General features: G+C 42.7%; 1 protein-coding gene across 3 annotated transcripts in view; it reads right to left on the minus strand.

Moving 5' to 3' along the window:
* The window catches only part of dnah9 (dynein, axonemal, heavy chain 9), a gene marked incomplete at its 5' end in the record, with an annotated part of 163,638 nt that overhangs the window by 74,320 nt on the left and 75,175 nt on the right, over positions 1–14,143 (minus strand). For all 3 annotated transcript variants that reach the window (XM_080516868.1, XM_080516869.1, XM_080516867.1), the window contains 5 exons: positions 722–864; positions 4,323–4,446; positions 5,762–5,924; positions 10,989–11,185; positions 11,993–12,154. In XM_080516868.1, coding sequence (XP_080372994.1) covers positions 722–864; positions 4,323–4,446; positions 5,762–5,924; positions 10,989–11,185; positions 11,993–12,154 — 789 coding nt within the window. The remainder of the gene's footprint in view (positions 1–721; positions 865–4,322; positions 4,447–5,761; positions 5,925–10,988; positions 11,186–11,992; positions 12,155–14,143) is intronic.

Genomic DNA, 14,143 nt, shown 5'->3' on the forward strand with positions numbered 1-14,143 from the left:
AATTACACTGTGTGCCTGTTGATTCAAATTAAATACATTTCTAAAATGAGCTTTTGAATTTCTGTGAAACATACAGTCTCTTTTGTGAAGAGAATTCATGCTGCAGTCACAATGTTAAAATTTTAAAGGAGGTGACAGTGAACTTTGTCACTAAACTTTCTCTTAGATTCCCTCGCACACGTTCAGCAAACTTTATGAATGAGATCGGCCAAGTTTTAGATGAGGGAATCTACTGCAGCTGAGCTTTGCCCCGTGGGTCTGACTCCATTCCTTCATCCTCTCCCTTTGGAGGTGGCTGTGGCTCTCGCTGTGGTAATGACGGGAAAAAGCTACGCTCTGGAATCTCTTTCTCCACGAAGCGGCTACACGCGGGTGGAAATTATCTGCTATCTAAACGGCGGCTTTTGTGCTCACGCCGGTGATTTATAACGACGTCCGCTGCCTCCGAGCAAGAATGTCAGAGAAGCAAATTGTCTGGGGAGCGGCTTCATCATAAAGCCAGATGTTTATCCGAGTGCGAGGGGAGCTTCTTTTTTTTTTAATATTCTGCTGGTAAATGAGAGTGTGAGGCTGCATGGACGAGTTATATTAAAAGATGATGGGGGATCAAACATGGGAGGCCGCTCCTGAGGGAAAAGATTGATGGAAAACTTCCAGGAGAGAGACAGAAACTTGGTTTTTTTTTTGGGGGTGGAGAAAGCTCGCTGCTTGTCCGGCTCACCTTGAGCTGTCGGCGAACGCGGTCGATGAAGAACTTCCAGCAGTTTTCCCTGGTATCCATCAATCCCGATCCGCGGACCTCCGACCTGACACTGCCGATAATGTTCTCCACCTCGTCGTCCGGGAACAAGTCAGGAATCTCTCCTGGAAATCGATCAGATGAAGCGCGTTAGACTGCAGCAGCCACACTCCACCTGCCTTCCCGAGCTTATTGAGTTTAACTTATGCGGAAACTGGAGAAGTTTCTAATCAGGTTGGGATCTGAGCTGACACACACACTCACAGATATCACTTCCAGGTGTGTTAATGGAGGCGGTGGCAGCAGCGGGGGTTCACACAGAGGACTTATGCTAATGTGGAGGATCTGCTTTAAGTCAAAGCCTGCCACGAGTTAAGACGAGCCGAGTCAGTGTCAGAGAACAAGCCCACTTCCAAAAAGGTTGGGACGGCGGGTTAAGTATGAATAAGGGAACTCACTTCTTAGCAGCGACAAGCTATCGAGAAATCAGTAACGCAATGACATGAGACCTGTTCACATGACGTTTTCAAGTGAAAATAAAAAAACTTTTGTTGCGTTTACGTACGTCAATTTACACACAACGGTGCTCTGAGCCACTGAAAACCAAACTTTTCATCATCTGTCCATACGAATGTCCTTGTACTCGCCATTTTAATGTTCACAGCGTGTAGTTCTCTGCGCGCATGTGTGTGTAGTTTCATTGCAAAAACAAAACAGCAGCACCAACGTGTAACCTGGCATCCTAACATCATTGTTTTGAGTGTTGTTGCCATTTCCGTGGAGCGCTACTTGAAACATTGCGTAAACAGACCCTCGGTCAATGCGAAATAAAGACAGATTATTGAATGAACCGCTTGCTGCACGAATTTGAAACGTCATCCTGTGGTAGTCTATGGCGCCCCCTAGCTGTGGCGCAAATGGAAAGTTTGTAAGGTCATGTTACACATCAAACTAAACGGGAGAACTTCAGCTAGAAGAATAAAACAACCACTTTTACACAAACAAAATTAATTTACCAAATACCAAAATATGTGAAGAGTCCTTTAGATTAACCAACGTTGCTTCTCTTTTCCACACATACAGACTGTACGGATGAAAGCAGACCCTCATCGTAATATTTTGGAGCAGATTCGAAAGGTTCCACATTTTGGAAAAACTGTTTATGTGCACTGACTGCTGATACAAATTCGGCATGCGAGGATAAAACTTTTTGTGCTGCCACGCTTCTTATAATTGGAACGTCTCACCTTGGTTTAATGTTAAATGCAGTTTTCCATTCTTTTTTTTCTGTGCTGCTAATTACCTCTTAAAACAGATAAGCCAGCAAAGGCTACTGAAAGAACAATTTAATAACGCCTTGGGCGGTCCCCACTCATCACACGGCTTTTATCTGGAAGCTTGTGGTCGTCCCGCGGGAGAGGAATAAGACCACAAGCAGGGAACCGCAGGGAGCTGGCGAGAGGTGACACGTCGGCTCATTGTTTCACTGTAGTGATCTGTGTCAGCTGCCATGATGTAAAGGTCACAGCTGTGTGTGTGAGACTCAACCAATTGCTGGCCCTTGATGATTTTCAAGTCTAAAATTTGGACATCTCCTAAAAAAAAAAAAAAAAGACAAAAGGAAAACTTGATTTTTGAATCTGAGATGGAAGGAGTTAACTTCTACATTGGACTTCATTCGATTTCACAAATTTTGGAGCAATTTAAGGCCCGTTTACACAACTTTTTGCAACATTTCGAAAACTATGTAGTTTGCATGCCAAGCCACGACTTGACACAATTGGTTGTTTTGTTTTCCTCTAGAACTCTGGAAAATTCAGTGACTCCGAGCATCATTGTTGTGTAAACGCACACCAAGAAAACGCTACGGAAGGTTTGTGTTTTCGCTTTTGCGTCCATGGAGAACAGCGTTGTCAAACACAAGACCTGTGAGTTGAACAAGAGGACGCATTCAAAGTGGAAGGAGGACATTCAAGTTTACATTCTCCGTAAAATACAGCACCTCCCACTTCTTGTTCATTCACTGGGGATTTGATTAAATCTTAGTCAGATCGGCGGACAGCTGATCCAAGAGCTAGCGAATTAGCTTTAGCGTCAAATCAAAACTGTGAGGTTGTAATTTGAGGATAAAAAGGTCATTTTGTTCTACAATGTGCTGTATTTTTTAAGGTGACATCAATTTGTTGTATTTGAACTGTTAACTTATTAGTGCAATTGAGAATTTTTTTCTTTTTTACCTTAAAAAAGATCAAATAAAGATATAAGTGGCCTCTTACCTAAAATAAGTTTGTCCACTGTGATTCTACAATCGTCTTTCACCTGATGCGGCCCAGCGCTCTTTAGTTTTTGCATCAGTGATTCCAGCTCTCTGCAAAGGCGTACAGCCGTCTTCAGGTCAGGACTCACTGTTGTGTGTTAAACTTTTGAAAACAATCCATATTCTCTATCTCCAACGGTGCCTTTGTACTGATCGGTGCACGTTGTGGCTTGTTGCTCTGATGAGAGCCCCAGGAGCTTTAAGAGAAACTCGCTTCCCTGACACTGGCGAGCATATTTATCTCTGAAACGTCTTGGTAATCTTCAGGTTTCACTGATGCTTTGATATCCTTAGTGTTACCAGAGGCCAATAAACAAACTCCCTGCTTTCCAAAACAGCTTCACTTTGGGTTCACGTGTCCATTAAATGCAATAGCATGCGAGTGCGATGCACAGAGGACACTTGGTACCAAAAAAAAACCTAACTTTGGAACATTTTGGGCTGTAATTGTCAAACCTTTATTGTTTACTTTTATTGAGGATATGTTTCCGATGATTTGCAAAACAATTTTTTTTTAAAGTAATTTTTTAATGACAAATTTGGGGGAAAAACTACTTTAATGTTGTTAAAATAGCAGAACTCAACAAGTCCAGCCAACATATTGAGCGGGCTACAAAAATACTGCGGCATTTTCATATATGTAGAAGGAACACTTCTGGGTGATATTGACATTAAAAGCGTATTTTCATCCTTATGTTCACATGCACTGGTAATGGAGTTCAAGATGTTTGTTATCGATTTCTGCATTACGTTTCAAACAAAACACAGACGTGAGCTACAAACGTATCCTTCCATCTGCGCTTCTATGTTGGAATGAGCATTTGATAAATTAGCGAGGAAATCAACACATTTTCACATTTTAAGTGTTTGATCATTTATGAAAAGGAAATCTTTATATTTCAATGATGAATTATATTGTACTGGCATCAGCTGAGTCTTGTCTCATAATAAGTTGCGATAAAGTGACAGAGCATATTAAGAACAGCTAAACTTCACAGCCAAAATGTAGACTTCTCATTCGTCACATCCTATTTTCAGGATCTGCTTCCCTTTCATTGTACTATGAGTTATAAATGTCAAGCGCAACTCTGGACATGAGCCTCGGCTATACGCTGATGTGCCGTGGCTGATGAGTAATGATGCCGAAGTGACACAGTGCTGATTTATTGCTGCCGCGAAGCCAAAGCATTTTCCTTACCTCTCTCTATCACAAAAAAGAAATTAAACATGACATGTGGTAATTAAGTGCGCCTGCACTGCAGTTACCCGATGCCAGCAGATCATTGACCAGGACGAGGAACTTTTCATCTGCCACCTGGGCGTCCGTCATCAGCAGCACGGTGCCGATATTCTTTACTCCGGCTTTCACATAGAGGGACGCCAGGTCACTCTGGGTGACGGGAAGGGGAGGGGACAGGGAGAGAGAGAGTGACACACATAAAGAGATTGGGCCCAGACTTGTTTTTTTTTTTTTGCAGAGCTCCACGGCTGAGACCTGTGAGGGATATTGTGTGGGATTATATGCAGTGTGCATACTGTCAACATTTAGACTACTCCATGTTTCAATGTGACGTCAACAGTTAAAACCGGTTAGAAATAGACATTTGAAAACATGAATATAGATGTATCACTCTAACTCCATTTTTCTTGCAGTACTGTTTATACATATATATATACACAAACTCAACTCATTGTCAATGTAAAATGTTAAAAGCCAAATAATTAAAAAGTAAAATAAAAAGAACAAGAGGAAAACAGAAAGAAAAATGTTGTAAAATATAAAGTTACAAAATTTAAAAAGGTGATAAAAGAGAGAAAAAAAGTTAAAATTGAAAGTAATTAAAACTTAAGTCAAAAATGTTAAAAGAAAACAAAATTTACAAAAAAAATTCATCTGCAGATTACAAAGAATAATTCTGCATGTAGAGATGATGAATTCAACCAGAGCATGAAAATAGCAAAGAAAGTTGATTTGAGAGACTTTGAACGTCTCATGGTTGTTGGTGGCAGACGGGTTGGTCGAAATATTTCACACACACCCATCTCCAGGGCTTCCTGAGATTGGTGAGAAACAGAAGATCTCCATTGAGCCAAAGTTCTCTGTTAGGCAGACTGGTTGGAGATGATAGAGATTCACACCACAGAGATTTAGCTGACAACTTCACACCGTTGCTGCAGATTTATCACGTCAATATGGACTGAAACCTCTGAGGAATGTTTCCAGCACTCTCTAGAATCTAATACACCAAGAACTGAAGCAGAGCTAGAGTAATAAACGGTCTAATGAGCTCCTCAAAACAAAAGGTGTACCTGATAACGTGGCTGGTGAATGTATATATGAATAAAGAAAGCCTTATTTCCATATATACAGCAAACACACACACACACACACACACACACACACACACACACACACACACACACACACACACACACACACACACACACACACACACACACACACACACACACACACACACACACACACACACACACACACACACACACACACACACGGAAGATAGCCTCAGATGGAGTGTGTGCTAAAAAAACAGCCTTTTAATCATGTTTATCTTTCCGATTACCCATTTCTATGCTATTCATAATACGGCTTATCTCAACAAACACATTAACATGAGAGGAAGCGGCCCCTCGATGTGGGTGTTCTCAAACTTGTGCGGTGTGGAGGGTGATCCTTCTCAAACCTTCAGGTCGGCGATACCGTAGCCCTTCCTCAAGGTGATCTGGAAAACCTCCAGGTTAGAGATGAAGGCGGCCAGCCGGGTGAGGCTCTGCTTGCCGCTGCCGCCCACTCCCACCAGCAGCGCGTTGCCCCGTGGAGACTCCAGGATGCGGTTGATGCGGCAGCTGCATGCGGAGGAGACGAGCAGACAGGTTGGAGAGAGGGGGTGTGGGGAGGGGTGGGGGTGGGGGGTGACACGCATGAGGGAGGAGCGGGCAGAAGGGCGAGATAAAAGGTAAATGGAAAAAGCTGGATACAGACAGTCTCTGAGTCACGGAGAAGAGACAAAAACAGGCTGGTTCTGTCGTTTGGTGGCCACGCTGAGACCCGGCACCATGACAGTACGAGACACACCGGCAAATCTTAAGCCTTTAATATCTACACCATTTGAACTGAGTGTGGGATCACTGCAGTGGTTTCGTGCACACTGTGACAAATCTCACATGAGTTTGTTTTTTTTTCCCTCCTCAGTTTCAAAAGTGACGCCGCAGCTCGCGGTAACCACCAATCAGAAGCCTCAGGCCACGTCCACTGATTTATTTCCACGTATGAATGAAGCCTGCGTTCAATCGCAGAATCTCAGAATGACGCGTCTTTTTCCAAAAGCAGATCCGACCTGTGCCACATAAGAGCAAAGAATTGGCATCGGGTCTCTTTACACACACGGTGTAAATGCGGCCTTATATTCGCAGAGTGGTAATAAATCCAGCAACATTTCTTGTTTGTGTCAAAAACTCCAATAAAGCTTATATTTGTTTCAATCATTTTCATTGCTTGGAACATTTATCTCATTTTCATCTCAACGCTTTCTGTCTCATTTGTCTTTGCAACATTCATTGCTTGCTTGGATTTCCATCACGTTTGCCTCATTTTCATTTCAGTCACCTTAATTATATTTTGTTCTCTATATTTTCTCAGTTGTTTACTTTGCTGTTTCAAACACGTTAGCTTTAAATGTTTTTTGTTTTTTATCTGGTTGACCTTGACTGCTTTCATTGGTTTTCCTTCGACCATTTTCATTTTGTTTGTTTTATCTTTGTCTGTTATTCACCTCAACACATCCATCACATTCCCATTGACTGTTTTCATTTTACTTACCCCTAAATTGCTTTCACTCTCATCCCTCTTTTACTTTATTCACTTTTATTTTCATCACATTTGCTTTGATGCATTGATCCATTGTTTTCAATTTGATCCTGTTCAACTTTTTTTATGTCCATCGTGTTTGCTTTTTCCATTTTTCAATTTGGGGATTCAATCTTGTTTACTTTGACCATTATTATCTTGCTTTGACTTTTCATTTTGTTGCCTCAATAATTTATATTTCCTTCATTTAGCATGTTTCATCTTTCTGCTGTCTTCATTGTTTTTATCTGGTTCGCTTGAGACTTATCCTCACATTCTCATCGCCGTCTCTATTGCGCTTTTAGACAGCTTAAAAGTAGATTTTTTTAAAGGCCCCGTTTACACGACAACGTTAAATAGTGAAAATGCATCATTTTTTGGTGTTTTCATTTCATAAAGGTTTCGTGTTTACACCTCAATGTTTTGAAAACCATATCGGTTTATATGTAAAATGGCAGAAACTCTGTAAAAGATAGACGTAGTTAGCATGCCAGGCCATGATGAGTTGGCACTGTTGGTTCTTTTTATAATGAAATCACACACACATGCTTGCAACAATACGCTATAAACATTAACAATGGAAGAACACAGACATTATGGACAGATGAGGAAGTTGGTTTAGTTTCACAGTGACTGTTAATTATAAAGCTACCTGGTCCCAGGAGAACATGGACTGGGAATCATGACACCTCGGAGGAAAACATTGTTCATCAACTGAGCATGTGCAGAAGAAGTATTTACTACGGCCGTGGTGTGCATGTGCAATAACAGAGTGTGAGCATTTTCTAAAAGTAACTACCTTGGAAGCTGTTTTCAAAAAGTTCTGCTTTCATTGGCTCTGAGCGCCGTTGTCATTTAAACATCAAAAACGTGGCAAAAGTTGAAAATGTTGTGTAAACAGGGCCTATTCCTTGTCACTGTGGACTGTTTTCTCATCTGTGGACTTTGACCGATCGTATCACGTTTATGTCAACCAGCTCCTTTGCCTTCACTTCAATATTTTTCCATCTCATTAGCTTTAATCATTTTCTATCGTTCACCTTGGCTGCTTCCACACTGACAATTTTTTCTTTTTTCTTTGCCTCAATTGTTCACATCTTGTTCAAATTGTCCATTTCTACCTTATTCACTTGATCTACTTTGCTTTGATTCACTCAGTTTTTTCATCTCCATCAACGACACTTGGTGCCTTTTTATCATGTCCACTTCATCTTGTTCCTTACAAATGTCTTCATCTTGTTTGCTCCAACTTTTCGTCTGTCGCTGGGAGTGTTCTCATCTGGTTCAATTTTTTATTTAATTTTTTTTTGCCTCCCTCTTACTTCAACAGTTTCTCAAACTTGCAGGCCAGCTGTCACGTCGGATGCTCTCATACTCTCCAAATGTTTGTTCAGCTGCTTTCGCTGATAGCATGCAAACTCAATTTCCCACAGGGCGAAAGTTTGGAATTTACATGCTACTACTTTGATAATCAATTATTCATCGTGAGTGGTTTTTAATGCTAAAAATGTTCTCATTCCAGCGTTGCAAAATGTGAGTATTTTCAGGTTGGTGAAGTCCTTCATGAATAAACTGAACGCCCTGACTTTAAGTGCGGACAAAACAAGATGCTTTAGTCGTTGGGAAGTGCAGAATATTTATTTCTGAGACCATTTGCTGTCATTCTTGAGGAGCAACGTACAAATTGATATGCTCCAAAAAGTGTTTAACCAATTGTGAAAATATTTGGTGCCAAATTACATTTTTCTGCATTGATCGAGACGCTTCAGTCCTCTTCATGTGAACCCTTTGAAATGCCATTTTCTGCACCTGTGATCTGGAGTTAAATCGCCATGGTCCTCACCCACACTGTGCTTAACCTAATTCCACACAAATAATAGAGCCTGCCTTCATTGAACACAGTCATCAAATATTTAAAGTGCAGGATTTGATCAAATCAGTTATGGCAGCTCAATCTTTAGCCTTCCATTTGCTGCTGATCTCAATGATTTGATTTGATTCTCTGTTCGATTCAGATCTATACTTGATGCCGTTGACTTCCATGTCTCAGCTCCGTGTCCTGCAGTGTTTCTAACGTCGAACTTCTCTAACTCCTACCCGAGCATCAGACTGATGAAGTGACATATGAACTCAGGAATGTCAAACACATTTCAGGCCACTTAAAGCACAGTTTCATCTTTAGATTTGAAAGTTATTGTGGTAAAGTTTACTCATTAAACTTAAAGGTTTTGTGAGAAAAATCTGTTTGTTTTTTTAATTCTAAGCATTTGTGGGCCAGTTTTGGCCCCCAGGCCTAATGTTTGACACTCTTGCTCTAACGTTACACTGCACCCAATTCTGACCTAGACAATTCCTGATAAAATGAAAGGCCACAGATTTATTTGTGAAGTATATGACGCATCAGCAAATGCACCTATACTTCAGGAGCTTTCGCACATTTTGCACATTCCGCACTCAAATCCGGACCCATTCATTTCTTTCTGACCATAAAGAACAATTCTTTTGTTTGGGCCATATTCACCAATTTATGCAATAATCTACATAATTTAACATTCTTTTTGTGTTCTCTTCTTACTTGACGCAAAAGCAGTTACACGATAAGTAACACCAAGTTCTGGGACAAAACCCAGAAAGAAAGCGTCCTTCAGTAAACTTTTGCTTCTCTGTTTTCATGAGTCACCTTTACAAAAGAAGCTGCTTCCCGTATCTGTCTGGGTGCTTTTCTTCCACGTACCTACATTTTAGAAAACACTCTGCTGAATCATAATAGGTGATGAGAATTAAATGGGGAAGAGGACTGACCTTTTCAAACAAGAACTCGGTGCCGTTTTTACTACATTCATTTGCAGAATCACAAAAAGAGATTTTATCAGCAGCTGCTGGGTGAAGGAAAACAACAAGAGTGAAGGCGGCTTCTTTTCAACAGAGGATGTGTTTTCGGCTGCGTAAGGTTTTCCATCACTGTCCTTCACTGGAAACTGCGTCCCTTTGATTCATATCAACCCACAACAGGATGTTAATCTATAACTGATGAACATGTTTATTTCTGAAAGTCTCTTTTCTTTACTGGCTTGAACCAGAAGGTGGTTGGAGCGACTCTGTCATGCCAGTCAACTACTGTTTTGAACTATTCTTTAGTCATTGTTGAGCTGTTTGTGATCATCTTCATTACAATGTTTCATCAGATGCGTGTGCTTTTGTCCAATGAAGAGTTTTCATAAACATCTTCTGTTGACTTGTCACAAGATCTTTCCAGCACATCATTGTTAGGTGAGGAAGGCCTATTGGATGTAATGCAATGTTGGGCATAAATTCTTGTTGGTATGTTGGGTTTTCTGAGTTCTTTTAGGAAAAATATACCACCTGTATAATCCTCCTTTTTCACGGATACGGATTTGGAGCATTAAGAGTTTCATTTGGGACCTGTTTTGAAACATTTTCGATGACTCCGACAGACACCCAAAACACAAGAAAAGTTTTACGTTTTCACGAGAAAACATTGCGTAAATGACAAGTGTTTTTTCAGTATCACACTTGTCTTCAAAACAGATCTTGATTATGTGAATGATTATTTTGGCATATTTTATGTAGAAGAAGCTATACAGTCAAAAATTATTTTGAAACATTCCTTGAACTTTGGAAGTGATCTTAGTTACATAAATCTATACATTTATATTGTTGAATATTGTTTTTATTACAAATTCTATCTGATGGAAGTGTTTTTTGTGTGCCCTGCACTTTGATTAACTTTTCTTGTGTTGAAATGTACTTTTTGGAAAAGAAACACTTTAACCAATAAGGTGATCAACGTTTCCAAAAACCAGATCTGACATGAGAAACGTTGAGGCTGAACCTCTCCCCTTCTTCTCCTCGGCTGTCACGATACATGCTGATTTTTTTTCCTTTTTATTTTAACAGATTTGCCCGTCTCTGCTTCTGACAGTCTCCAAAATGGAACCGTTAATCCTAAAATACCTTGGAAGATGGCTGATTCCCTTGACAGACAATAACCAAACTGACAGAATTGCTTCACTCGTCCTCCACCGGTGCTTTCTGCAACTCACATGTGAGCCATGGCGTCCTCGAACAGCACCAGGTTGAGCGTGGCGTTGACCTCATTGTATCCGTCCAGTACCTCCAGCAGCGTTGTGCTGAGGCTGCTCCAGGATTCTGCAGGCATGTACCTGGCCTCCCCGAGCCCGCGGGCAAAGTGGCAGTACAGGTTCATCTGCCCGCACTGTTCCAGAGTCTCGTCCACGTCCTCGAGGGGAGCCACACAAATAATGCAGTGGTAAACATTAAGGCCACCACACACACACACACACACACACACACACACACACACACACACACTGCCCCTGTCAGCATAACATTACTGTTAAGCTTAAACAGTCTGGACAGGGACACAGCTGAATATCACAGCTGCGCAGAGGGGTGACCTAGTTCATTTTCACCCTGGAAAACTGTCGGGCCCCAAATCTTTCACTGAAGAGATGGTGTATGTGTGTGTGTGTGTGTGTGCGTGTGTGTGTGTTCGTGCGTGCATACATGCGAGAGAGACTGCGTTTCCTCTGAAAAGCCTTGTAGGTGTGATGAATGAGATTTTCTTTCCCCCCCCCCAATACATTCAAGTGAAAATCTCTTGAATCTTGTTTGCATGTTATCCGAACAGGTGGGGAACAATGCGGCGTGTTGCTCGGTGGCACCGGGGCAAGTGGCCACGAGTTTACACAAGGGCGGAGGCTCTGTTTCTGTGGGTGGCTTCACACTTGTCGGGGTCGTCGATGTGGCGTGGCAGGAGGGGAGAAAGAGGGAACAACGGACATAAAAACCATTAAAAATGTTTTCCAATTTGCCAGGCTGACAGCGCGCGCCCTGACATCCGAACCCCCCCCCCCCCCCCCCACCCTACCCAGCCCCATTAATATTCTCCCCAAGCAGCCTTTCCCTTCCTTTTTTTTTCCCTCCTCGCCATGTCGGCTACTGACGTCCAAATCCAGAACAAGCAGCCTAATGACTCTCTTCTCTCTTTTGGGCTGAAGTTTGTAAAAGACGGAAAAACTCTCACCTCGTACAACTTTCTCACTGCGTCCGCCTGCAGCTTATCAAAGACCTGGAAGTCCTGCTCCTCCACCAGCTTGTCTCGGTAGACCCGGCTGGACTCGTGCAGGTAGATTTTCAGTAGGTCCCGAGGGGCCTTCAGACACTCGCCAGTACAGAAGAGGATGCCCTGGGCAAAGAGAGAGCGAGAGAGAGAGAGAGAGAGACAGAGAGAGAGATATGGGCGAGGTTGAGAGCGTTTCATTCCAGAGGCTGATTTGGCCCATTTAATGGCCACAACAAGGAGGGAAATGCAAGCCCAGCCACCGCGGGGAGAAATCGATGGCTATCGAGTGGGCAGAGCTGTGAGTGGGTGTGTCGGAGAAAGTTGGGGAATAATGGTCGAGCTTTTCTTTCATCTCGCCGTCTCGTGCTGAAGAAGTTCTGTGGGCAGGTGTTGGATCCAAGAGTTACGAAAAGTCACACTTCTAATGGTGTTAACACTTTTCAACGAGACACGCGACGCAGCAGACTGCTTTGAATCTTAACGAGGTTTCCAATGTTACGGTGCATCCTCTGAGGAGTCTGACTGAAATGTAGCTTGTTTATTTAAAGACTTAAGTGGAGAGAAGGTAAACCCAAATTAAAAAGACACTTGGTGAATTAATCTACTGTTAGACCTTCAAAACGTAACAGGAGTTTTGCGTTTTCACTTGAAAAGATTGTGTAAACTGGGCCTAAGTCTCAAAACTCAAAATATTTAGGGTTTAATGCTTTTCACACATTCTGCGATGTCTTTAACGAAAGAATGCCAAAGATATCATAATAAATTCATTCTCTGGGGAACAAGTATATTTTCATGACAATTCTTCCAACAGATTGATATCTAGTTCAGTCTGGACCAACATAGTGAGGAGCTAGCATGGCAGAGAACAGATGTGTTTTTGTCTTAGTGCTTTTTCTTTATTCTCCTCGTAATTAAAAGACAAAAAAAAGGAGATGATGCGTTTAGGGCATGATTGATGATTATTGCATCTCTGGAGGAGGCCAGTATGACGTGGCGGCTTTCCCATGAGGGACATTTGTGATGCAGCCAGCCAGAAACCGGCAACAGTCGAGGGCGCGTCGAATAACAGGTGCCACATCGGATGAGGAGAGGAGATGGAGAGGCGCCCGGGCGCTGTTTGTTCCCGCTCTGCGCGCTGTCGCCCAGGAGGCAGTGGCGGAGGCAAGCAGATGTTGTGTGTTTCCAGCCCCAGAACTTATTCTAATCAACAGAATCGTCTCCGGGGGTTGAAGCTGGCTGAATCCGATCTGCCTCCATATCTGAGCCCACTCAGTGTGACAATTGGCTGCTAAATCCACTGTGTAATTGAGCAGACGGGAGGTGTGCCGTGCGCGCGTTTTTGATATCTGCACGGACGGGTGTGGTGATGATTCAGAAACGAGCCGGGTCGATCTCAGAGATGTTTTTTCGAATGGTTTAATCCTTCCACTTTGAGCAGATCTGGCTTTTTCCACTTCATTTCATTGCCTAATGATGTCAATCACCGGGCTCTGCATTTATTGCATACAAGCGAGCCTAAGCAAAACAAAACACCATATGGCGCTTCCAAGCTACACTACGGGAATATACGCATTTCGCCGTCGCGTTAGAATCCAAACGTGCTAACAAACTAAAAGGAGCCAGAACTTTTTTTTCCCCCCTCTCTTATCTTGCTGACTTTGGCAGGCTACCTCATCTTCTCCCTGTCCCTGATCTTTCATTGCTTTGTTCAACTCAGAGGAGAGGGATTAGAGAGTTTCTGGGTGTCAGCATGTATCTGTCTGTCTGCAGCCGGCAACGCTTTCCACGTAGTCTTGACAGCTGCTCTGAGCCCCAAACAGTGCTTTCCCCTGCTAACAAATGTACCCAGCTGACTATCCACTCAACATCATGCAGACATATTGTGCAGTCAGTACAGTTTGGCTTCAGCCTCTCCGTACCGTGGACTCCCCTTTCCTTTCCTTCCCTTCCCTCCAGTCTCTGTCCTCCTCCTTCAATCCGACCATCTTCCATCCACCGTCATCTCCTCCCTCGCCTCTCCGGCTTCGAGGAGCTCATTTAGGCTGACGTGGAGAAGACAGGCCGCCGGATATGCCCGCTGGCCACGGCGGCAAACCAGCATTGGGAGACGGA

This window comes from Blennius ocellaris (assembly GCF_963422515.1).
Source record: "Blennius ocellaris genome assembly, chromosome: 21".
Classification (NCBI taxonomy): Eukaryota; Metazoa; Chordata; class Actinopteri; order Blenniiformes; family Blenniidae; genus Blennius; species Blennius ocellaris.